Source organism: Protomyctophum bolini, assembly GCF_963924005.1.
Source record: "Protomyctophum bolini genome assembly, chromosome: 20".
NCBI classification, from domain to species: Eukaryota; Metazoa; Chordata; class Actinopteri; order Myctophiformes; family Myctophidae; genus Protomyctophum; species Protomyctophum bolini.
Genome location: NC_137881.1, coordinates 4,852,319 through 4,877,981, shown reverse-complemented (window position 1 = coordinate 4,877,981; position 25,663 = coordinate 4,852,319). Strand labels below are relative to the sequence as shown.

General features: G+C 43.1%; 1 protein-coding gene across 1 annotated transcript in view; it reads left to right on the top strand.

Moving 5' to 3' along the window:
* Window positions 1-25,663, top strand: part of LOC308335912 (uncharacterized protein) — a gene marked incomplete at its 3' end in the record, with an annotated part of 312,796 nt that overhangs the window by 19,268 nt on the left and 267,865 nt on the right. Inside the window, exon 2 of the mRNA XM_080793134.1 lies at window positions 5,075-5,161. Coding sequence (XP_080649260.1) covers window positions 5,123-5,161 — 39 coding nt within the window. The 5' untranslated portion in view covers window positions 5,075-5,122. The remainder of the gene's footprint in view (window positions 1-5,074; window positions 5,162-25,663) is intronic.

Genomic DNA, 25,663 nt, shown 5'->3' with positions numbered 1-25,663 from the left:
CTATTTTTTGAAAAATTGTGAAAATGTGACTCAAATCATTGATTATATATTATTTCAGAGTGAACTTTTTTTTAACTCAAATCTTTGCTTTCGGGGGGGTCACTGGAACAACATATTTTGAGATGGGGGGGCCACATACAGATATATTTTTGGGGTCCTTGACCCCAAAAATGAGCACCACTCATATATAGAAACATACTGTAGGTATTTCAGAAAACTGTCAGGATTTAGAAGACATTTTTTTAATTACGACGTCGGGCCTAAATGGGTTAACCCATTCTGAACGGGAACCCATTTTGGTGTTATAGCATCATGTTATGCTTTAGCTATTGAAAAATAGCAGACCTACAAGCTCGTAGCGCGCCACCGAGTGGCGCGCTACGAGCTTGTAGGTCTGCTATTTTTGAAAAATGTAATAGCGACTGACATTTTTAGAATCTGATCTCAGGTCAGAATGGGTTATAATCAGACCAGTGTGTGTCCAGCAGTGGAAACCTCGTATGAATCTGATCTCAGGTCAGAATGGGTTAATAAGACTCACTATAGAAGTATCTCTGTCTCTCTCTCTCTCTCTCTCTCTCTCTCTCTCTCTCTCTCTCTCAGGAACTATAGCTTATTTTTGTTGTCTTCTAATGCAACGAAAAAGCTGTCAGATGTGGACAAACTTCAAAACAAATATAATATTTTCCTGTACTGTACTGTATACTGTATATACTGTACTACATAAAACGCGGCGCGGCGATGCTCAGCCTCTTTGTAGAAGCAGTGATTGAACAGCAGGGGAGATTCTGACAATTGTGTGTTTCTCCAGAACATGAAATGGGCTCCGTGTGACATAATTCTGTCACCGCAGGCTTTTAGTTCTGTGGTTTCCCTCAGATGGAGATGTTGTTTTAGGCTCTGGTGGGGTTAGGCTGGGAGGGGTTTCAGCTTCACTGCGCTGGCTTTGTATTGGCAAGTCCCCCCCCCTCGCACACACATACACACACATACACATACATACACGCATGCACGCACGCATGCGTGGCGCACACACCAGAAGAGATCTGCAGTAAAGCCAGTGGAAGCCAGGACAAGTAGCTCAGTCCTATTACACATTGTTCTGGGGGGCAAGAACTGGACAGCTGGCACAGACATCACACACACTGTACACACACACACACACACACACACACACACACACACACACACACAGTACACACACGAGCGCACGGCCGCACGCACGCACACACACACACACACACACACACGAGCGAGTGCAGGCACACACATGCACACACTGTACACATGCACTCATTTAATTTACATGCATGAACCAACACTGTCTGTATGCATAAGCACGTTTTTTTCTTTCACTTATGTAGCCTATATGAATACACAGTGCGCACGCCACACACACACACACACACACACACACACGCACACACACACACACACGCACACACACACACACACACACACACACACACACACACACACACACACACACACACGCCTGGTTTACCACCACAGCGTGAGCCAGTCCAGTTGGTGGGCAGTGTATTGGCTGGGGGAACGGTGCCAAGCGGTGGGTGCCTATAGCTGCCTGGTGGGTTCCAGGGCTCTCCTCCCCTCTCCCCTCTCTCCCCAGCGGTGGGTGGGTGCCTATAGTTGCCTGGTGGGTTCCAGGGCTCTCCTCCCCTCTCCCCTCTGCCTGGTGGGTTCCAGGGCTCTCCTCCCCTCTCCCCTCTCCCCTCTGCCTGGTGGGTTCCAGGGCTCTCCTCCCCTCTCCCCTCTCCCCTCTGCCTGGTGGGTTCCAGGGCTCTCCTCCCCTCTCCCCCCTCTCTCCCCTCTCCCCCCTCTCTCCCCTCTGCCTGGTGGGTTCCAGGGCTCTCCTCCCCTCCCCAAAGAGGACAGCCTCTTAGCAGATGTGCATCTCGGGGGCCCAGACATAAATCCTGTTCGACTGCTGCTGCTCCCGTGAAAAGAGAGAAGCTTAACAAATCAATTTGGCCACCCATTAATCTGCTTTGGCCACCCATTAATCTGCTTTGCCTTCCTTTTGTCATTCCCTCTCCTGTCTTTATCTGTATAGTCTGTAAACTGTGACTTAGTTACAGCAAATGATTTAACCCCTTCTGGACGGGAACCTCCTTTTGGTATTTTAAATTTAAGCTGTTGAAAAATAGCAGATCTACAAGCTTGTAGGTATGTGAATCGTAAAAATGTGGAGCAAATCTTTGAATATTCTTTCAGAGCGAACGTTTTTAACTCAAAGCTTTGCTTCTGAGGGATCACTGGAACAACTGAACAACCAATATGTCAATTTGAAGCTAAGATTACCTGCTTTCATATGACGTGAAAAAACGAAAATTCAAAAAAGTCCAATGGCAAATTTAGTCACATATTTTCAGATGGAGGTCAGTGGGCCAAATATATATTCACTTTTGGGGTCCTCCTTGACATGAAATATTGAGCACCGCTCACTGATACAGAAACATGAGGTATTTCAGAAAACTGTCAGGTATTCAGAATACTTTTTTTAAATTTTTATTTCAACGTCAGGCCTAAATGTGTTAAAGCATCCGTTGTTGTCTTTTTTTCTCTTCTCCTCACTTTAGGATGTTAAACCCACTGGTTCAAAGCCTTAATTAACGGATAGGAGGCTCTGTGTTTTGGCTGTGTTGACCCGGCGTTGACGCCTTAGTGAAGGGACTAAAAAAACATGGTAAACAACATCCATCCACGGCCATATTGTTGTTCTTTGCCGCCAGGCTTCTTTTTATAGCATCGTTCTTCACAGCCATTGGGTGGTGGTGGTGGTGGCCATCTTGGCACCAGGTTACAGGGTCCAAAGCCCCTCCCCAGAGAGTGCCTCTCTCTGTTCTCACAACATCATCTCAGGGTTTTGGTTTCACCAGAACAAAAGCCCAGTATTCACACAGTAGTTGTTGTTGTTATAGAGGGGTGCATGAATATTCATGAGCTATATCGCTTGGCCGAATGTGAGCTCATAAAAAAAAAAACAGAATAACACACATTATTAGTTCAAAGGTTTGTTTTTCTTCTTTTTTTTTCTGCTTTTAACATCTTATTTTAAGAAGGGTGGCTTAGTTACAGTTACTAGTTAGTCGCGCTCACACAAAGTTAACTGAATTACTAAAGTATTTAGTTACTAGGGTAACTTTAGCTACAATATTATAATGAATTGAAGTGCTCAAAGCGCTTCACAACGGTTCATTCATTCATTCATACATTGGGAGGTGAAGCGGCGAACAGTCGACGCCAGCGTCCTCACTTCCCACATTCACACACCGACGGTGGCGAGCTCACACCGACCGACTCACTGGAGGCAACGTAGGGTTCAGTGTCTTGCCCAAGGAGTGAGTGAGTGAGTGTGTGTGTGTGTGTGTGTGTGTGTGTGTGTGTGTTGTAACTACCATCATTAATGCAGTACTGTAGGTGCAGTGGATGCATTTGCAATTTATGTGGACTGTGTAGCTACAGTAGCTTGCTTAGAAGAAGTACAGTACTCAATGGTAGAATCTACCGACCGCCCAACGCTACTGTACGTGGCCTCCTTCTAGTGGTACAGTATGTCTGTCCGCTGTCGGAATAGCAATGGGCGCCACCAGGCCCATGAGAACAGAGAGCATTTTAACACCAAGCAGCAGAGCAAAGCCTAAGGACTGTGTTTCCTCTGCCCATCTAGCCATAGCAGACATACCCAGGCACGGACGGACTGGTTGTTGGAGATTCTTGTTATTATCACCACAGTAGATCTACAAACATTGCGAGTTATTTTAGTATAAATCAGGCATTCCAGTTCACGGCCTCTCTCAGTGGAGTCTCCTTATCAGTCCTAATTGGCCCACTGGCAGACATTACATTCATAAACTGTGATCAAAGCTAATGATAGCCCCAGCTCTGGCATTGATCTCATCCCACAACCCCACCAGTTCTTAAGAGAACTTTTATGCAAATAAAAAAATCTTATCCTAGTTTTCTGTTGGAGCCATTTACACACACAGAATGTCATCTCATGATTATGTTTATACAGAGATTAAGTATTTTATACACCACTAGTTATGGGGAATTAGCAAAGGTTGTGGCAAATCCACAAAAAAGAAAGTGCTTACCACTAGCTTTCTTCACAGATGTGTTCATAAAGGTGTCTACTATCACAGGAAAAAATGTTCCAAGCCAGCTCCCTTGGGAAACGTTGTGGGAGCCAATCAAAGTTGGGGTACCCGGAGGGCCTTATATAGGCTAAAAGCAGGACATTTTGAAATTGGCCAATATGAGCTTGTGAGGTCAGGTGTGTAAATAGGGTATTTTTGGGGGTGCTGAAGATCGTTCCAAGTTCCAACCATTCGTTTTCAGTAAAAATAACTCCCTGGCCATAAATTCATCCATGCCGGCTTTTGTATCTCCCAGTGCATGTGTAATAATAACTAATAAACCATTTTTAGTTGACTAAAATGTATTTTGGTGGGCCTTGATGCAGTCCCAATGGCTCATTTTACACTTGCTGAAAATAGCCGATCTACAAGCTCACTCAGGCTTGTAGATCAGCTATTTTCAACATGCAACCAAGTGTAAAATGATCTCTTGTCCACTAGTCCCTTCCTAACATTTTAGTCTAGTTTTTATTGACGAAATTGTCAATATAATTAGTCGTAGTTTTAGTCATCGTAGCTGAGTTTCCATTTAGTTTTCCTCAGTGGAAAAAGGTAGTCGACGAACATTTTCCGTCTTAGTTTTAGTTCGACAAAAACAACACTGCATCCATACAAGCTTGGTAGTTGGTGGTGGTACACTGGATGTACTGTACTGTACTGTACATCCAGTAATGGACTTTGCAGCAGCAGCCAATATCTGGTCTGGATTTAAACCTTGGAGAGAGTGCTACAGTATGGCTCCTGTTGTCGGGAGCTTTTCTGGTTTTGATACTCCAGTTTGTGGATTGTCGTGGCATACATACAGTATAGTGCATTTGGGCCATTCATATTTGTGTTTCTACTGTACCTGACTACCTCAACATGGTTGTTCCTTGTGATTTATGTAAATTCTTCCATCCCAATCTTCTCCTCAGGAGGAGGAAGAGGTCTACCAGGTGACGGCGTCACACGATGGGAGAAGCATGACTGGTCTGAAAAAGTGGAAGAACATCGAAGAACAGGTGAGCAATAATAATAATCTTTATTGTCCCGAAGGATATTCATCTTCACAGGTCTGTTCAACACCAACAACAAAAGCAGCCTTTTTCCAGGGTAAGGTTCTGTATCTTTGACCTGATGGCATGAGGTTGAAGAAGCGATACAGCGTCACGTGATATTGAGAGTGCTAGCCGTGTGATGGCATTATTGTTCATATCAGAAAGTGTTGGTGTGGGAAGTCCGATAATCTTTGAAGCAATACGGGTAATACTGAAAAGTTTGTTTCTGTTAGGCATGGGTAGTATGATGTAAAACATGCGGAGCAGTACAACAGAATAGGTTGGATAATGCTTTTGTACAATGATTGCTGATAGAAGATTGGGATGCACTGGCATTTTGTTCAACAGTTCTATTTTGAGTGCTCTTTCCCCAGGATGTCTTTTGAGATTTCGGTCAAGGGTCATTTATGCACTCATCATATGATATGATATGATATAGTACTTTATTGTCAGTTCGCACTGAAACGTGTCTTGTGGCCTTGTATGCAACACATATACACCACATTTGACATACCACAAAAACAGAAATAGAAATACTGTTATATACATAGAGACATAATAAGGTCACAGAGCAATGTCCACAGCTCAGTCTAGTCCTGGACAAAAACCTGATTAAGCCTCAAAGTCGACTGATGGAAATAAATACTTCTTCAGTCTGAACTTATTGTACGCTGGAACACCATATCTCCTTCCTGAAGGCAGCAACCTCTACTCTCCATACAAAACATGGCTAGTGTTAGAGGTGATATTCCTTATATTCTATAGAAAACATGGCTAGTGTTAGAGGTGATATTCCTTATATTCTATAGAAAACATGACTAGTATTAGAGGTGATATTCCTTATATTCTATACAAAACATGTCTAGTATTAGAGGTGATATTCCTTATATTCTCCATACAAAACATGACTAGTATTAGAGGTGATATTCCTTATATTCTCCATACAAAACATGACTAGTATTAGAGGTGATATTCCTTATATTCTCCATACAAAACATGACTAGTATTAGAGGTGATATTCCTTGTATTCTATACAACACATGACTAGTATTAGAGGTGATATTCCTTGTATTCTCTATACAAAACATGGCTAGTATTAGAGGTGATATTCCTTGTATTCTCTATAGAAAACATGTCTAGTATTAGAGGTGATATTCCTTATATTCTCCATACAAAACATGACTAGTATTAGAGGTGATATTCCTTATATTCTCCATACAAAACATGTCTAGTATTAGAGGTGATATTCCTTATATTCTCCATACAAAACATGGCTAGTATTAGAGGTGATATTCCTTATATTCTCCATACAACACATGACTAGTATTAGAGGTGATATTCCTTATATTCTCCATACAAAACATGACTAGTATTAGAGGTGATATTCCTTGTATTCTATACAACACATGACTAGTATTAGAGGTGATATTCCTTGTATTCTCTATACAAAACATGGCTAGTATTAGAGGTGATATTCCTTGTATTCTCTATAGAAAACATGTCTAGTATTAGAGGTGATATTCCTTATATTCTCCATACAAAACATGACTAGTATTAGAGGTGATATTCCTTATATTCTCCATACAAAACATGTCTAGTATTAGAGGTGATATTCCTTATATTCTCCATACAAAACATGGCTAGTATTAGAGGTGATATTCCTTATATTCTCCATACAACACATGACTAGTATTAGAGGTGATATTCCTTGTATTCTCCATACAAAACATGACTAGTATTAGAGGTGATATTCCTTGTATTCTCCATACAAAACATGGCTAGTATTGGAGGTGATATTCCTTGCTAACCTTAGGATGCTGTTATCATACGTGGATGTATAGAGTGGTGACCAACAATCTTTGAACACATGTTTAGTTGTTTATAGTTGTCATGGAGACGTATATAGACAATGTGCCTTTCCTCTGTAGCCTGTTGAAACGTAGCGCGTCGACCACGATGACGCCTACAGTAGTAAAAGCCGTTGACGATGTTTGCACCTTTTAATCACACTGTAGTTCAGACCAAATATTCACAGCGAGACGAAATCCCTTTAAAGGCGTAGTGAAACGGAGATGGCGGACATTTTACTTTTGAAGTTTCATCTTGAAACGCTGGCTCTGAAGTTTTTCTGAACCAATCAGAGCGTCGCATCCCTCCAGGCTATGGGGGTCTCAAAAAAATGGAGTAGTTCGTTAATCAAAACCAGCTGTGTAGGAGGAGAAAGAAGCAATGGGAATCAATCTAAGTAATAAAAAAAAATAAAAAAATGACTTTTGATATAAAAACACACAGAAATGGTAATTTGCCCATTTTTTTGGCATCCATTGTTAGGCATGCCCTTATGATGACCACGGATATGGTCTAAAAGTGTGAAAAACATATTTTTCTTTTCATTTCGCTACGCCTTTAAGCCCTATTCATACTAACAGACCGAGATTGTAGATTGGCTATTTTTCAGCATGCGACACCATCGTACAATGGAGCATAAATTAAACTCGTTACGGAATGACATTGAATTGAATTTCCCCTAAGAATTGATTTTTGTCGACTAGTAGTCGTAACAACTGAAGAGGTTTCATGTAATATTCAACAACAACAAAAATGGAAAAAATAAATAATCCAGCCACAGAGGTACAATCGATGAAGGCCACTTTGAGCGGCGTTTTCTGAAAATGGATTTTTATAACAAAGCAAAAAGAAAGCCGATTCTACCAATGTATTGAAACGCTATAGTCCTGGTATTTAATTTTGGGGAAGTGAAATGGCTGTATTCATGTTCCATTACCTTTCATAGAAGTTCACTACCACAGAGCACAAATCAATAGTGCTGCCAGATGGCAAAACAGGCAGGAAGAAATAACAGAACAGAACACATTTTTGTAGTGATAGAATCCACTTGGTTCATGCTCGTCAGTGTGGTTTCCGCCGACTAAAACTATGATGAAAAAATGTTCGTTGACTACCTTTTGACTACCTTTGTGATTTTGAGACAAATTTACATTTACATTGAGAATGACTTGGAATTCTCAATAATTCTATAGTTCCTCCATCACAGACATCAATCATAAAAGAATGATCCACAATAATGTTTGACTTGACTTGACTTGTGACCAAAATTTAATTTTAGTTTTTTTGTCAAATTGACATATTTGTTGTTCAGTTTGACCCACCAGTTTTGGAGATATGGCTTATAGAGTAATGTCTTGCAGAGAAACAGCGAGTTGAGAAAAAAAGGCTTGAAAGGTTCACTTCTCTGGTCTCTAACATTACACCTAGCTACATGTTTATGCATTTATTTCATGTCGATTTCAGCTCTGACACTTATTTCAGACATGCTCTAGTTGTATGTGAAGAGTCTGCCTGTGCTATTAACTCATTTTGGCCTTTTGCGATGGCAGGCTCTCAGTCAAATCCGGTCACATATATATCAATATATCATGCACTCAAAGTTCTACCAAAGTTTGAAGTTCCACTTCAAAAACTTCAAAGAAAAACTCCCCCACAAAACAACAATACATATTGTCAGTCCAGTGAGTGTTGTGTTATTGTGTGACTCACCACCACCACTGAACTGAAACCCCACCTGAACCTCAACTCACATTTACATTATTTTTTTCTGAAAAGCTGCTGAGCATGCTGCTTGACGTTGGAGATTGATTTTTTTCCGGGCTCCCGCTGTGTATATATATCCCATTTTGGTCGGGAAACCCCTTTTGGTGTTGGCACTATGTTATGCTTTATAGCTATTGAAAAACAGCAGATCTACAAGCTCATAGCGCGCCACCGAGTGGCGCGCTACGAGCTTGTAGGTCTGCTATTTTTGAAAGAAATCGAAGAACGACTGACATAGAAACATAGCTTTTTCAGAAAAACTGTCAAGGCCTATTCATAGTCTGAATTTTAGGTGGTGAGGTGACCACCGCTCCGATGGTGAGGTGACCACCGGAGCTGAAATAACGTTGAGCGGTGGTGAGTAAAAACAGAGAGAAGGGCTGGAGCGGTGGCGGTGGTTTGCTCTTCACCGCGGCTCGTGATGTCATGTTGTAGTTCGGTGGTCACCTCACCACCGTAAATCCAGACTATGTATGAGCCTTCAGGATGTAGAAGACATTTTTAGAATCTGATCTCAGGTCATTAATGGGATATATATGGAGTCGGGAGCTAGCTCGCCTCCTCCCACGTGACTCGATCCATCTCTCTTTGTGGAATGTGTGCGTTTGAACTCAAAAGGTAAGAGTAGGGACCAGGGAAGGGAAGGAGAGGAAGGGAAGGCATAGCTGGAACTCACGGCCAGCTACAGTAATACGGCCTTGCCTTGCTTATCCACCCCATACATGTATAATGAGTATACCGTGTGATGCTGTGAGTCCAAGGCTTACACACTAGTACTGTCTCTCATGCACCGCAGGTGTAGTAGGGTTTGCTTTTCATGACAGTCACTGAACGTTACATAAGTCCAACATACTAAACTTTAGCCTTCACATTCATCACCATAAGTTAACACATTTTCACCAAAATAATATTTCACTTGTGTATGCTTCAGGAAATGTTGCCCAAAGAATCTTGAGTACCACACTGTGCAAACTTTCATGCATTCAGTTCTAGGGATGCACCGAAAGGGAATTTCTTGGCCGAAACCGAATACCGAATATAGGAAACAGTTGGCTTACAACCGAATACTGAATACTTGATTAATATTATATATATATTTTTCCTACCATTGCTATCATGGCCGATTTATGGCAAAATAAATGGTTATATGGCAAAACTTAACTTAAATAATAATCACTATTATGGGTCCATAAAACATTTATTCAGCTCTTGATATATATATATATATATATATATATATATATATATATATGATATATTTTCTGCCTATTCGGGGGCCGAAACTGAATAGGCCGAAAATGCATTTTTAGCCATTTTCTGCCGAATATTTTCTGTGGACGAATATTCTGTGCATTCCCACTCACTACTACTACTACTACTACTACTACTACTACTACTACTACTAAACTAATACTATACTAGTAGGCCTACTACATGTGAGAGCTAAATTGAATAGTAGGCCTACGAGTGCTGATTGCTGAACCACCTTTCAGTTGAAAGGGACTGGCACTGTAAAGCGTTGAGATAGTGTACTTGACGACACTTTTATTATTTTAGTTAATTGTGTAGTAAAAGTATAAAAGCAATTTGCTTATTACAACTATTACAGCCCTGATGGACTGAAACCATGTTAGGAAATGCATCTCTGGGGTGGCAGTGGGGGTGGCGATGACTCATCAGGCTAATTCCAATTCCTTCCTCCCCAAAGTATCGAAGTGTCCTTGAGCAAGACACTGACGTGGTGTTGTTTTCGTCGACTAAAACGAAAAATAGTGGACATTTGTGTCTGCGTCACAGAGTGGACATGTGTGTCTGTGTCACAGGGGACATGTGTGTCTGTGTCACAGGGGACATGTGTGTCTGTGTCACAGGGGACATGTGTGTCTGTCACAGGGGACATGTGTGTCTGTGTCACAGGGGACATGTGTGTCTGTGTCACAGGGGACATGTGTGTCTGTGTCACAGGGGACATGTGTGTCTGTGTCACAGGGGACATGTGTGTCTGTGTCACAGGGGACATGTGTGTCTGTGTCACAGGGGACATGTGTGTCTGTGTCACAGAGTGGACATGTATGTCGCGTCCGGCTAGGTTTGGTTTGATTTGTGCCTTGCACATACTTGGCGCATGGTGTCACTCTCTGAAAATAGTCGATCTACAGGCCGGTATAACTTTCAGGTAGATAACACATAATTATTCGATCCACAGACAAGGAAAAGTAAAGTTTATAAATAAATTACGTAGCCTGTATGAGTGTATACTAGCCAATTATTCTTCTTCTCACGCACCTGTAGCGTCAGCCAGCCATAGCCTACACATCTGTTTTATCAGGCAAATTAGCTTTACGTTTAATTGTTCCCTCTGTCAGTCTAATGAGTCTATGTATTAATGCTCTCTTAACCCATTCTGACCTGAGATCAGATTCATACGAGGTTTCCACTAGTGGACACACACTGGTCTGATTAACCCATTCTGACCTGAGATCAGATTCTAAAAATGTCAGTCGCTCTTCGATTTTTCAAAAAAATAGCAGACCTACAAGCTCGTAGCGCGCCACTCGGTGGCGCGCTATGAGCTTGTAGATCTGCTATTTTTCAATAGCTAAAGCATAACATGATGCTAACACCAAAATGGGGTTCCCGTTCAGAATGGGTTAATCTCTCTCTCTCTCTCTCTCTCGCCTTTAAAAAAAAAGGGAAAAAAAAGACTCCCTCTCAGATGTTGAGAGTTAAAAAATGGAGGATTTGATTTTCCACGCGGCATCAGAGCTTTATAGCGCTAAAATGAAGACGCCACGGTTTATACATTAGTCGCCGTTCCACTGGGGGGGGGGGGGAACGGGGGACGACGCTGTCGCGGCGCTTTGAGGAACGTCGGAGCAGCGGAGCCACAGCAGCGAGGAGGGCCCCCGAGGGCCCCGGACGCTGTCTCTGATGTTGATTTAGCTGCGGAGTGTAGCTCCTTATTCCTGCACACCAACCAACCGCCGCTGAATCTAGTTAACCCATTTAGACCTATACGTTCCATTCTATACAAAATAATGTCTTCTAAATCATGACCGTTTTCAGAAAAAAAACCCCCATGTTGTCATGTTGGTTCTCATGTCAAGGACCCCAGAAATTATATAATAATAATAATAAAACTTTATTTGTATAGCACCTTTCATGACATGAATTGCAGCTCAAAGTGCTTTACAGAAAAATGGAGAATAAAAGAAAAGCAAGGCAACAACATTAAAAAACAAGCAGTAAAGCAATACAGTGAGGACATGAATAACAAAAATAAAAAATAAAAGATCAATTAAAAGCAATGTTGTAGTGTAATTATGTAATTGGCCGCCGACCCCATCTGAACATATGTTGTTCCAGGGACCCCCCAGAAGCAAATATTTCAAAAATAGCAGACCTACTTATACAAGCTAGTAGTAGCTATGAGCTTGTAGATCTGCTATTTTTCAACGGCTAAAGTATATAACATAATGCTTAATAAAACACCAAAAGGGTCTTCCCGCACAGGATGGGTTAAGCTGTGTTGAATTAATTTGGCAGGCTTCTATCTAAAGAAACTGAAAGAAGAAAAAGCGAGGAGAGAGAGAGACGGAGAGTGCACACACACACACGCACGCACACACACACACACGCGCACGCACGCACGCGCACGCACGCACGCACGCACGCACGCACGCACGCACGCACGCACGCACGCACGCACGCACGCACACACGCACACACACACGCACACGCACACGCACACGCACACACACAAAAAAAACAATTTCTAAAGAAGTAGGAAGAGGATTGGGAGGGGGGGCGGGGAGAAAAAAACCGGACTGTGATTTATAAAGCCATCAAAATTCAACGTGCTTCCATCGAGAAAGAAGAAAAAAGAAAATGATTTATTTATGAGATTCAACATATCAAGCGAGGTATATATATTCTTATTTGTGCTTTGGAGAAGAAGAGGAAGAAAAAAGATGTGTCTACCAGTGCACTCTGTTTGGTCGCCCCCCTCCAAACCACTTTAGGTAATTGTCCCGGTTTGTTAAAAAATAAAAAAAGCCTCAGACATTCAATTGGAGCGCCGACCATGTTCCTCTTCTGTCCGTACTGTTAGCAAGGCATGCTATCTGGGACGTGCACAGAGTGTTAGAGTTTCAATGGGATAGTTCCAGCCATAGGAGCAATGTGTGGAACTATAGCCCATAGGCACCCGCTTTGTCTCAATGGGATAGTTCCAGCCATAGTTCCAATGTGTGGAACTATAGCCCATAAGGCACCCGCTTTGTCTCAATGGGATAGTTCCAGCCATAGGAGCAATGTGTGGAACTATAGCCCATAGGCACCCCGCTTTGTCTCAATGGGATAGTTCCAATGTGTGGAACTATAGCCCATAGGCACCCCGCTTTGTCTCAATGGGATAGTTCCAATGTGTGGAACTATAGCCCATAGGCACCCCGCTTTGTCTCAATAGGATAGTTCCAATGTGTGGAACTATAGCCCATAGGCACCCCGCTTTGTCTCAATGGGATAGTTCCAGCCATAGGAGCAATGTGTGGAACTATAGCCCATAGGCACTCGCTTTGTGGTGAGATCAAAATTGCTATTGAGAGGATGCTACTCTCCTACTCTACACTCTGGTCCTCTGCACGCTACTGTAGGTAAACCGTACGTGTCTCTGACACGGAGAGAACGCCACTATAGCCGTGTTGGCGTACTGTATTGTATTACAGGGCAGTGTGGCAATTAACAATTTTTGACACTCGACCGCGTGCAAAGTTCGATACCTCGGGGGTCAAAGGTCACAGCTCTGACCTATAATAACGACATGCTAATAGACAATTGGCTCGCAACACAGACTGTCCACGGACAGTCCCCGACATCATGTTTCTCTGATTGAGGTCAGGGGTCTCGACTCGTGGTTCGAGGGGGGAGTTGTCGGCGTGCATATCAATGTGGTAGGACGTGTTGGCCTCTTCAACCCCGTATCACGGAAACTGAACGGAGAGTGTCGTGTCAACGAGATGTCAATAAACGCTTTACCTGATTGTGTACACACGGAGGATGACCTTATTCGCCCCGCAGTAGTTAACCCATTCTGACCTGAGATCAGATTCATACGAGGTTTCCACTGGACACACACTGGTCTGCTTAACCCATTCTGACCTGAGATCAGATTCTAAAAAATGTCAGTCGTTCTTCGATTTTTCAAAAATAGCAGACCTACAAGCTCGTAGCGCGCCACTCGGTGGCGCGCTATGAGCTTGTAGATCTGCTATTTTTCAACAGCTAAAACATAACATGATGCGAACACCAAAAGGGGTTCCCGTTCAGAATGGATTAATGATACTTATGTTAATGCTAATGAGATGTTAGGGAAAGGACGAGGCAGGCTGTTTGACATTCAAATGTTTTCACTGCTCTGACAGTCTGAATGACATCATTTACATTCAGTGCGGCTGCTATAAGTCTGAGTTAGTATGTGTTTGATATCCAGTATTCTTAATAGTAGGCATATACAGACTACAGTATGTATAACATACTGATTTTTTTTTTTTCAGGAAATGAGAAAACCTTATATTTTTAAATCAAAGCAATACAGCCTCATCAAAGATGCTGTTGTAACTTTATATATTGTCAATTACTTCCATGAGAGGGAGAGAGGTGATGGAGTTAGTTGCTTTAGCAGACATTGTGAGGGTCCAATGGAGTTAAGAGGTTTTGTCCAAAGCACTTTTTTTACTACTTTCCATTAATTGGTTCAATATTTTCGAAACAACACACAGAAACCTCAACAATGAGGTTATGAAGAGAGAGAGAGAGGGAGGGAGAGAGAGAGAGAGAGAGAGAGAGAGAGGGAGAGAGAGCTTGTTTGGGAAACACAATGCTCAGTACACAATAAAGGTCCTACAGGCCTACGTAGGTTTCCTTATAGTAATTTATCTACACAATAAAAGCACCCCCAGGCTGAGTCATAGATCACCACACGTTCCCCAGCGCCCGCTAGAGTATATATACTGTAGAGTCACTGTATAGTCTGCCTATTGCCTACTGCCTACTGCCTCCCGTTTGGCTCGCTTGTGCTCCTTTCCACGGCCTGTTTGTGTCTGTGAACTCCGCCACGAGCAGTGTTTAATTAAGCAATATTACACGAGAGGGTGTGATTTAACGTGATTATTGCCACGACAGTGATGCGGTCACGAACGAGACGTAGTCAAGTTCCGCAAGCATCGAGTGTAATATTGCAATTATACAACAGTTACCCTTAAAACTAAGAAAATCACTGAAAAAACATTTTCTTTTAATGACAGATGTAGTCACTACGACCACAAAATGTCCCCAAGAAAGCCTAGCGACCGAGTTTGCTAGCGCTCTGGGAGAACAGAACAGAGCAGCTGGTGGTCGTTTGAACCACGGCTATAGAAGGCTGTTTCAACCAATCGGATTGCTTCTTTCGAAACGACCTGTTGTATAATTGCTCTTATAGTCTTAATTATGCAACAAAGAATTCCACCCACTCTATTTTTACACCTGCAAAACTGTAAGCTCAAGTCGAGTTGAGGGGTTCATGTACTTTTTATTTGCATTGTAAAAGGATTTCAGATCGCCTCATATACTGTAAGAACTGTGTTTTGAAAAATAAACAAATCATCCCGGCCGCTTCACTCATATGGATATGAAGAATCAACTGACTGAGAGAAAACACTATTGTTATTGCTACTGAATTAGTTACATTTTCGCTAGAAACAGACTGTATCATTTATGAGTGACTGACTGTCCTAAACGATACAGAGACACCTCCCTGACAATATAACGATACAGAGACACCTCCCTGACAATATAACGATACAGAGACACCTCCCTGACAATATAACGATACAGAGACACCTCCCTGACAATATAACGATACAGAGACACCTCCCTGACAATATAACGATAGAGACACCTCCCTGACAATATAACGATACAGAGACACCTCCCTGACAATATAACGATACAGAGACACCTCCCTGACAATATAACGATACAGAGACACCTCCCTGACAATATAACGATACAGAGACACCTCCCTGACAATATAACGATACTGAGACACCTCCCTGAATATATAACGATACAGAGACACCTCCCTGACAATATAACGATACAGAGACACCTCCCTGACAATATAACGATACAGAGACACCTCCCTGACAATATAACGATACAGAGACACCTCCCTGACAATATAACGATACAGAGACACCTCCCTGACAATATAACGATACTGAGACACCTCCCTGACAATATAACGATACAGAGACACCTCCCTGACAATATAACGATACAGAGACACCTCCCTGACAATATAACGATACAGAGACACCTCCCTGACAATATAACGACACAGAGACACCTCCCTGACAATATAACGATACAGAGACACCTCCCTGACAATATAACGATACAGAGACACCTCCCTGACAATATAACGATACAGAGACACCTCCCTGACAATATAACGATACAGAGACACCTCCCTGACAATATAACGATACAGAGACACCTCCCTGACAATATAACGATACAGAGACACCTCCCTGACAATATAACGATACAGAGACACCTCCCTGACAATATAACGATACAGAGACACCTCCCTGACAATATAACGATACAGAGACACCTCCCTGACAATATAACGATACAGAGACACCTCCCTGACAATATAACGATACAGAGACACCTCCCTGACAATATAACGATACAGAGACACCTCCCTGACAATATAACGATACTGAGACACCTCCCTGAATATATAACGATACAGAGACACCTCCCTGACAATATAACGATACAGAGACACCTCCCTGACAATATAACGATACTGAGACACCTCCCTGACAATATAACGATACAGAGACACCTCCCTGACAATATAACGATACAGAGACACCTCCCTGACAATATAACGATACAGAGACACCTCCCTGACAATATAACGATACAGAGACACCTCCCTGACAATATAACGATACAGAGACACCTCCCTGACAATATAACGATACAGAGACACCTCCCTGACAATATAACGATACAGAGACACCTCCCTGACAATATAACGATACAGAGACACCTCCCTGACAATATAACGATACTGAGACACCTCCCTGAATATATAACGATACAGAGACACCTCCCTGACAATATAACGATACAGAGACACCTCCCTGACAATATAACGATACTGAGACACCTCCCTGACAATATAACGATACAGAGACACCTCCCTGACAATATAACGATACAGAGACACCTCCCTGACAATATAACGATACAGAGACACCTCCCTGACAATATAACGATACAGAGACACCTCCCTGACAATATAACGATACAGAGACACCTCCCTGACAATATAACGATACAGAGACACCTCCCTGACAATAAGGCAGAGACAGCTTGTTTATTTTTGGACCACAAACAACGCATATACGAACGATTTTAAGATGACACCATGTTATTCTCCATAGAGAAATTTACTCCTGTGAACCAGGGGGAGAATCGAGGGGATGAGCGAGTGACGTCAGGACTTCGGTGCCCTATGGGACAAAAAATAATAATGGCCGATTTTTCAGTATAGGTCCATCCAGTAAAACGCCACAGACAGCTCTATCACAACCACTTCCCCAATGGGGGGTCAAAGGTCACACAAGCTCTCACACACTAGCTTGCCCCCAAGCTGCAACTGATGAACACCCTCATTTCCCCCAGACGCACGCACACACACACACACACACACACACGCGCGTACACATACACACACACGGCTCCCCACCACCCCGCCCACGAGGAAAACAAATTGGCCGGCCAATGACTCCTGTCACTTTGAGCGCTCTTTAAAAAGCTCAAATGATTGGCTGAACCTTTATGGGTGCCGAGTTCGCTGCTCCCTGAGCATGGGAGTCCATTCTGGCGACTCACAAGTGATTCGGGATGTCTTTATCATTCAGGTCTGAGTAGAGAGAGAGAGGGTGGTCCACTACATTGCGTGTCTGTGTGTGTGTGTGTGTGTGTGTGTGTGTGTGTGTGTGTGTGTGTGTGTGTGTGTGTGTGCGTGCGAGCGCGAGGTATGGAAACGCACGGCACATGGAATGAAACATCGGTCTTCCTGCTTCCGCGCGGCTCCGGGGCATAAGTAGACATTTAATAGCGAGGCTGCAGAGCAACGGTTACGTTTGTCATGTAACTTACAAGATCTGCACGATACAGTCATTACTTTGGTGTCTCATTACTCCCCCCCCCCTCCCCCTCCTCCTCGCATGTGCACGGATGGACACACACACATGTGTGCGTGAGTGTGTGTGTGTGCACGCGCTCTGTCCCTTAACCCCCTCCCTCCCTCCCCGTCACATCACAAGCTATACACGGAGTAGTTCCTGTAAACGCACAGGAAAATAAGCCACGATCATCAGCCCCAGTAATGCACACACAAACCGCCGCACCTGATTCATTATCCCATTCTGACCTGAGATCAGATTCTAAAAAATGTCTTCTACATCCTGACAGTTTTCTGAAAAAGCTATGTTTCTATGTCAGTCGTTCTTCCATTTAAAAAATAGCAGACCTACAAGCTCGTAGTGCGCCACTCGGTGGCGCGCTATGAGCTTGTAGATCTGCTATTTTTCAATAGCTAAAGCATTACATAATGCTATAACACCAAAAGGGGTTCCCGTTCAGAACGGGTTATGACAAGATGAAATCATGTGTCGTCTTTCTGTCTCCCTACCCGCCTCCTCCCGCATCTCGCTGCACAAATAATAAGTCAATTTGTCGGCTGCGTCAATTCCCAGGGGACCTTTTTCAATGTGTCACGTCAGTGGTAATTGCCATAGGCATATGAAGCCCCCCAACCCCCTCCCCCAGTCTCCCCCCCTCCCCCACCACCACCACCCCCCGCTGGCTATGACACTAAGTGCACCCCTGTGTTCCTCTCAGCACGGTTCCTCCGAGGATGCATTCTAACCCATTTAGAGGACGGTTCGGTTCTACAGAACCTGACCGTTTTATGAAAAAAACCTCATGATTCTATGTGTCAGTATAGTCCTCAAACTATTTCATTTTACAAGGAGCCCCAGAATTATATGTTAATTGGCCGCCGACCCCCCCATCTGAAAATATGTTGTTCCAGGGACCCCCCCCATCCCAGACACAGAGATTTGAGTTAAATACATTCGCTCTGAAAAATATATATATTCAAAGATTTGCGGCTGCACATTTTCGCGATTTTTCAAAAATAGCAGAACCTACAAGTTCGTAGTGCCGCGAGCTACGAGCTTGTAGATCTGCTATTTTTCAATAGCTATATAAAGCATAACATAATGCTTTAATAAAACACCCAAAGGGGGTCCCCGTTCGTTCCCGTCCAGAAGGGGCTAAATAGGCTCTGACAGGACGAGTTCTGTCGGGGGGGACCCCTGGTCCGTCATCACAAGCTTCTCCGTTTCATATCGGCGACAGGCAGACGTTTCTCTGTCACTATATTAAACGAACGGAGAGAGAGGATGGGGGGAGAGGGGGAGGAGGAGGAGGAGGAGGAGGAGGAGGAGGAGGAGGGGGGGGAGGAGGATGGGGGAGGGGGAGGAGGGGAGAATGCACTTCCCATTGCAGTCAGAACTGCAGCATCACTCCCAATCTTCCGCCGTAGTCTGAAAACCCACCTTTTCAGACTCCATCATGGCCCATAGCACTTACCCCACCCCCTTAGATAGCATTTCTGTAGACTTGGATAGCATTTGATACAGACTTATAGCATGTTATGTAGACAGCATAAGTGCATTGTATGTAGTCATAGCACGTCATAGTACATAGCATAGTAGTATAGATGTATAGTTTATATGTATAGTTTCATTATATAGATATTCCACTGTTACTTTCTTAGCTTATACGCATGTTTCATGATAAATGTTTTTATGTGATGTATTCCCATGCTTTTTTTGTTCTTGCTTAATGTAAGTCGCTCTGGATTAAGAAGAGCGTCTGCTAAATGCCTAAATTGTAAATTGAGCCTGGGTAAAAAAAAAAGGAAAAGGAAAGGAAAGGGGGGGAAAGAAAGAAAAAGTCTCACGTTATCTGATGGTTTTGAGTTGCATGAGGCACAAGAAATATGAGAAGTCAGTGAGAGAGACTGGAGGGCTTTTCGGGGCAAGGTTATGTGTGGACGAAAGTTTTCAGACGTAGGAGAAGAAGGGGGGAGGGGAGGGGGGGTGGGGGAGCTCTGAAGGCGCCAGAGTACATGCTGGTTATACAGGCACGAGGCTGTGTGTGTGTGTGTGTGTGTGTGTGTGGTGGGGGGGGGGGGGGGTGGGGGGAGTTTTGGCATGGAGTGGCTCATGTGCCCCAGACTTCCCAATGGTCACAAATACTAGAGGACTTTCTTCACAATTTAATTAAAACATGGAGGGAGGTGGATTGCACCAGAGGCCCATATGCCCTTAACCTGTTAAAACCGGGAAAGCGTCTGTGGCATTATTTTTTTCGTTCATTTAATCTGTTTGCTATATTTTGAAACACACATACAACCATTGTTTTATTTAGAACTTTGGCTATTCAAAAATAGCAGATATACAAGCTCAATCAAAGCATGGCGACCTCGTTGATCGGCAATTTATTTTAGAAAAATCGTGAAAATTGGCGAAAATCTTTGAATATACACATTCAAACCAAACATTTTTATTCAAAGCTTTGCTTCTGGGGGAGGGGTCCTGGGAAAAGCATATTTTAAAATATTAATAAAATAAATTGTGAATATATTTTTTTATAATCCTCGGGTCTTGGCCTGGGTCATGGCTCAGTGGTCCAGTCACTATTTGTTTTTAAATATTATTAAATAAAATGTGCAGATATCTTTTTTTTAATCCTGGGGTCTCAGTGGGTTAATGACGCGCTGTAAGGTCAACAGAGAACTGCTGTATTTGGAGGCCTCCTGCTCTGTAATATCCCCAGTGTTAATTTAACCCGTAACGGGTTTAAAGAGGACCTCCAGGAGAACCAATATGGTCCTGCTGTGTTGAGTGAGAAGGAATGGGTAGAAGAAACCCATGCTTCTCTATAGTTTATGCTATAGGGATGCCCCGATATAGAACAAACGGAAAGGAGCACACACCAGTAGTGGCGAGGTGCTGACGACTGGAGATACAACTTTGACATAAGAAAAGAGGCCGCACAGCTCGTAGTCACGATGCTATAGACTTTTTTTTTTTTTGTCAAATATGTTTTTATTGAACAGATAAATTATTACAAACATATGATATGAAAATGAAAGAAAATAACAAATAAAGACAAAAAAGATAAAGAAATCCCTTAACCCTCTCCCACCCATACTGCTCAGTTACATTGCATACTATGTAATAAGATGATAGAAAGCTCATGGAAAACATCTGAAAAGAAAATGGCGTACAGTCAACCATATCAATGGTATCCTGTCTATTAATCGTTTCTACTCAGGTAATGGACAAGGGGCAGCCAAACCTTATCAAACTGTCTCTCCCTGTTTTCTCAGGAAATACCTTATTCTCTCAAGATGAAGTGTACTAGTCATTTCATTTAACCAGTGCTTAAATGCAGGAGCCTCTTCCTTCTTTCCAGTGTGTCGATGCTATAGACTTTTTAATAAACCAACGTTTCGGCAAGCAGGTTGCCTTCTTCAGGGTATATATGATATACCCTGAAGAAGGCATTAACCTGCTTGTCGTTGGTTTATTGTAACCAACGATTTTTATGTCAGTATATTTAGTCTTATAGTTTTTAGTCATCATAGATTCGTTTTTATTTAGTTTTAGTCAGTGAAAAAAGGTAGTCGACAGTGTTGTTTTTGGCAGCACATTTCTATTTTAGTTTTAGTCGTAGTCTCTTGAATAGGTTTCACTTAGTTTTTAGTCACATTCTACAGTTGATTTAGTCGACTAAAATGTGTTTTGACAGGCCTTGATGTCGTTGTAATGACATATTTTACACTTTGGTTGCATGCTGAAAATAGCAGATATATACAATCTGTTGTGAGATTGTATATCTGCTATTTTCAGCATGCAACCCAGCATAAAACTGGATCTCTTGTCCACTAGTCCCCTTCCTAACATTTTATTCTAGTTTTTATTTGTTGACGACATTGTCAGTATATTTAGTCTAAGTTTTAGTCATCATAGATTCGTTTTTATTTAGTTTTAGTCAGTGAAAAAAGGTAGTCGACGAACATCTTTCGTCTTAGTTTTAGTCGACGAAAACAACACTGGTAGTCGACGAACATTTTTCGCCTTAGTCGACGAAAACAACGTCTACAGCAGCAGAGGAGGGTGATTCCTCCTCCTCCGTCCTTTCCATCTCTCTAATCTCCACCTCGCGTTGCTCGTCTGTCAGCATTTCACTATATCTGACTTCTGGGGGGGGGTCGGACTGCGATGGAAGTCAGGGGTCAAATTCAACCACAGGCTCAACAACAAAGGGTCTCCACTTCCTCCTTGAGGACGTGGATGAGACTCCGGGCGGTGGGTGGGTGGGTGGCGGTGGGGCTATATCCCATTCTGACCTGAGATCAGATTCATACGAGGTTTTCACTGGACACACACTGGTCTGATTAACCCATTCTGACCTGAGATCAGATTCTAAAAATGTCAGTCGTTCTTTGATTTTTCAAAAATAGCAGACCTACAAGCTCGTAGCGCGCCACTCGGTGGCGCGCTACGAGCTTGTAGATCTGCTATTTTTCAATAGGTAAAGCATAACATGATGCTAACACCAAAATGGTTTCCCGGTTCAGAATGGGATATGTAATATGGTCTCAGATATCATACGTTCCACATACATGTACACAGAGGCCTCGTGTAAAGGTTATATGGAACTGTTAGAACAGCTGCAACACGCTAGCGGCCATGCACACAACATACATGACATTTGAAGGGTTTCACTCACAGACACGCGACATGTATGTTGCATCTGTTTGGGGAAAAGGATTTATTTGAAGAGAGAGCATTCTATTAACCCATTTTAGACCTCAAGACGATTCTAGAAATGTCTATAGAATGTCTATTATAGAACCACTGATATAGAAACCTATGTTTCTATAATATCAGTGGTTTCTTCTCACACTATTTCATGTCAAGGACCTCCCAGAGTTATATGTACAGTAATGGGACCACGGGGACCCCAATCTCGAAATATTGAGAAGCAGAGATTTTAGTTAAAAACGTTCGCTCTGCAAGAATATATATTCAAAGATTTGTGCCGCATTGTCACGATTTTCCAAAAATAGCAGACCTACAAGCTCGTAGCACGCCACTCGGTGGCGCACTATGAGCTTGTAGATCTGCTATTTTTCAACAGCTAAAGTATAACATAATCACTGTACGCGATAATGCAGAGAACGATGCATAATTCTGTCATGTTGAATTCAAGGCTTCGGTTTTTCGATTTTGACATTTGTACACATTCTGATCTTATCTATTATTTGGACCATGCACTGCAGTTGTTCCTCATGGGGGTTAAAGGGGGGGGGGGCTTAAAAAATTCTTCCCCAAAACTCTAATGCCGACTATATCTTTTTCATCTTGCATAGTTGTTTTTTTAATTGCCGTGAGGTATTCGCACAAGCACTCAATCAATTCTGATTGCTTGAAACATGAGAGAGAAAGGCATCAAAAGTGATTTTGTTCTCTTGATGTTGTATTTCAAAGTTGAACAATGAACAGGTGCAATCCACTGAAATCACTACTTCAGCAGGAAGGAGGGGAGGGGAGGGGGGGAAGGGGGGAGGGGAGGGGGGGCAAATGAGTTGAAACGGCGCACACAAGAGAACGAGTCGGAACGCCCGTGTCACTCAATGGAAAATGGGGGGAAAGTGACACCAAAAATAAATTGCAGACTTAACACATTTTGACTGACAACCGATTATACAAAATGCCTTCTAAAACATGACAGTTTTTTTGAAAAAACCTATGTTTTCTATCTCAGTCGTTCTCAAACCTTTTCATGTCAAGTACCCCATTTGGCCGCCGACCCCCTATCTGAAAATATGTTGTTCCAGGACCCCCCGCAGAAGCAAAGATTTGAGTTTAAAAACGTTCACTCTGAAAGAATATATTCAAAAGATTTGAGTCACATTTTCACTATTTTTCAAAAAAAATATTTTCCCAACAGCTAAAGCATATAACATAATGCTTTAAAACACCAAAAGGTGGGTTCCCGTACAGAACGGGTTAAGGCCCGCCGCCTGTGGGCCCGGGGAGAATTAGACGTGGGGGTGAAAATACAGACTCCGTCTTCAAAGGCAATTAGTCTTCATATTGTAGTGTGTCCATTCACCGCGCGTTCTACCCACTCGCGGGACCGCAACATGTGGACATGGCTAATAGGCTCCGCTAATGAGCCAATCGTTCATTATCAATCTTCCGGGAGAGGGGCTCGGTGTGTGAGCGGCATCCTGTTGACACATTTAGGAGGAAATGGCCGTCGACACGTGCATGCGGCATGCACGCACGCACGCTTCTCGATGTATGTATGCGCCGCGCCATTGTCGCTGTAGAGGGCTGTAGGGAAACAGGCAGCTTGATGTCGCATGTCCTTGTGGAGACAGCTAAATTAGACACACACACACCCCCCCCCCCCCCCCCACCCCCCACCCCCACACACAACACACACACACACACGCACGCACGCACGCACGCACGCACGCACGCGCACACACACACACACACACACACACACACACACACACACACACACACACACACACACACACACACACACACACACACACACACACACACACACACACACACACACACACACACACACACACACACACACACACACACACACACACATTTTTAAGAGGGCCTTTTTAAGTCTCTGGCCAACTGGTCAAAACACTAACAGCTGACTTGTTGCAGAGGCGTGAAATGGCCATAAATCACTGCAGGCCCCTTGCTCGCTCGCTCGCTCGCTCACACACACACACACACACACGCACGCACGCACGCACGCACGCTCACTTACACATACACACACGCACACGCACTTACTCACGCAGGTATACGCACGTGCATGGCACACCTTTCCCCACCACGCCACGCACACACACTCCCATCGCTGAGTGCAATCTCTCCTGCTGTCTGTTGGAGCTCGGCGCTCTCCTCTGTCCTATCAGAGGAGTTGCTCATGCTCCTCCTGGTGAGATAGGGGTCTCTCAGACAACACACACACACTATACCCATGACCTTTATCCCATTCTGAACGGGAACCCCTTTTGGTGTTATAGCATTATGTTATGCTTTAGCTATTGAAAAATAGCAGATCTACAAGCTCATAGCGCGCCACCGAGTGGCGCGCTACGAGCTTGTAGGTCTGCTATTTTAGAAGAAATCGAAGAACGACTGACAGAAACATAGCTTTTTTCAGAAAACTGTCAGGATGTAGAAGACATTTTTTTAGAATCTGATCTCAGGTCAGAATGGAAAACTGTCAGGATGTATAGAAGACATTTTTAGAATCTGATCTCAGGTCAGAATGGGTTATACTCTTGATACTGCTGCTATACCTGTTATCCTATGTTCTCTTTCTCTGGAGTACGAGTCAATCTTGACCGTCCGACAACGTGGCTTTTTCACAGAAACAAATGGTTGCAGTCAGTCAGTGTGTGTGCGTCTGTGGTTGTATGTACCATCCACCACTATAATAATGCACTATAGAGGCCAGTGGTTCTCAAACCTGTTTCATGTCAAGGACCCCCAAATTAACACTACAGTAATTATAGCCCACATTCGAAAATATTATATGCCATAAGAGAAGATTTTTACGGCTCTATATTGATTGATTTTGATTGATTGT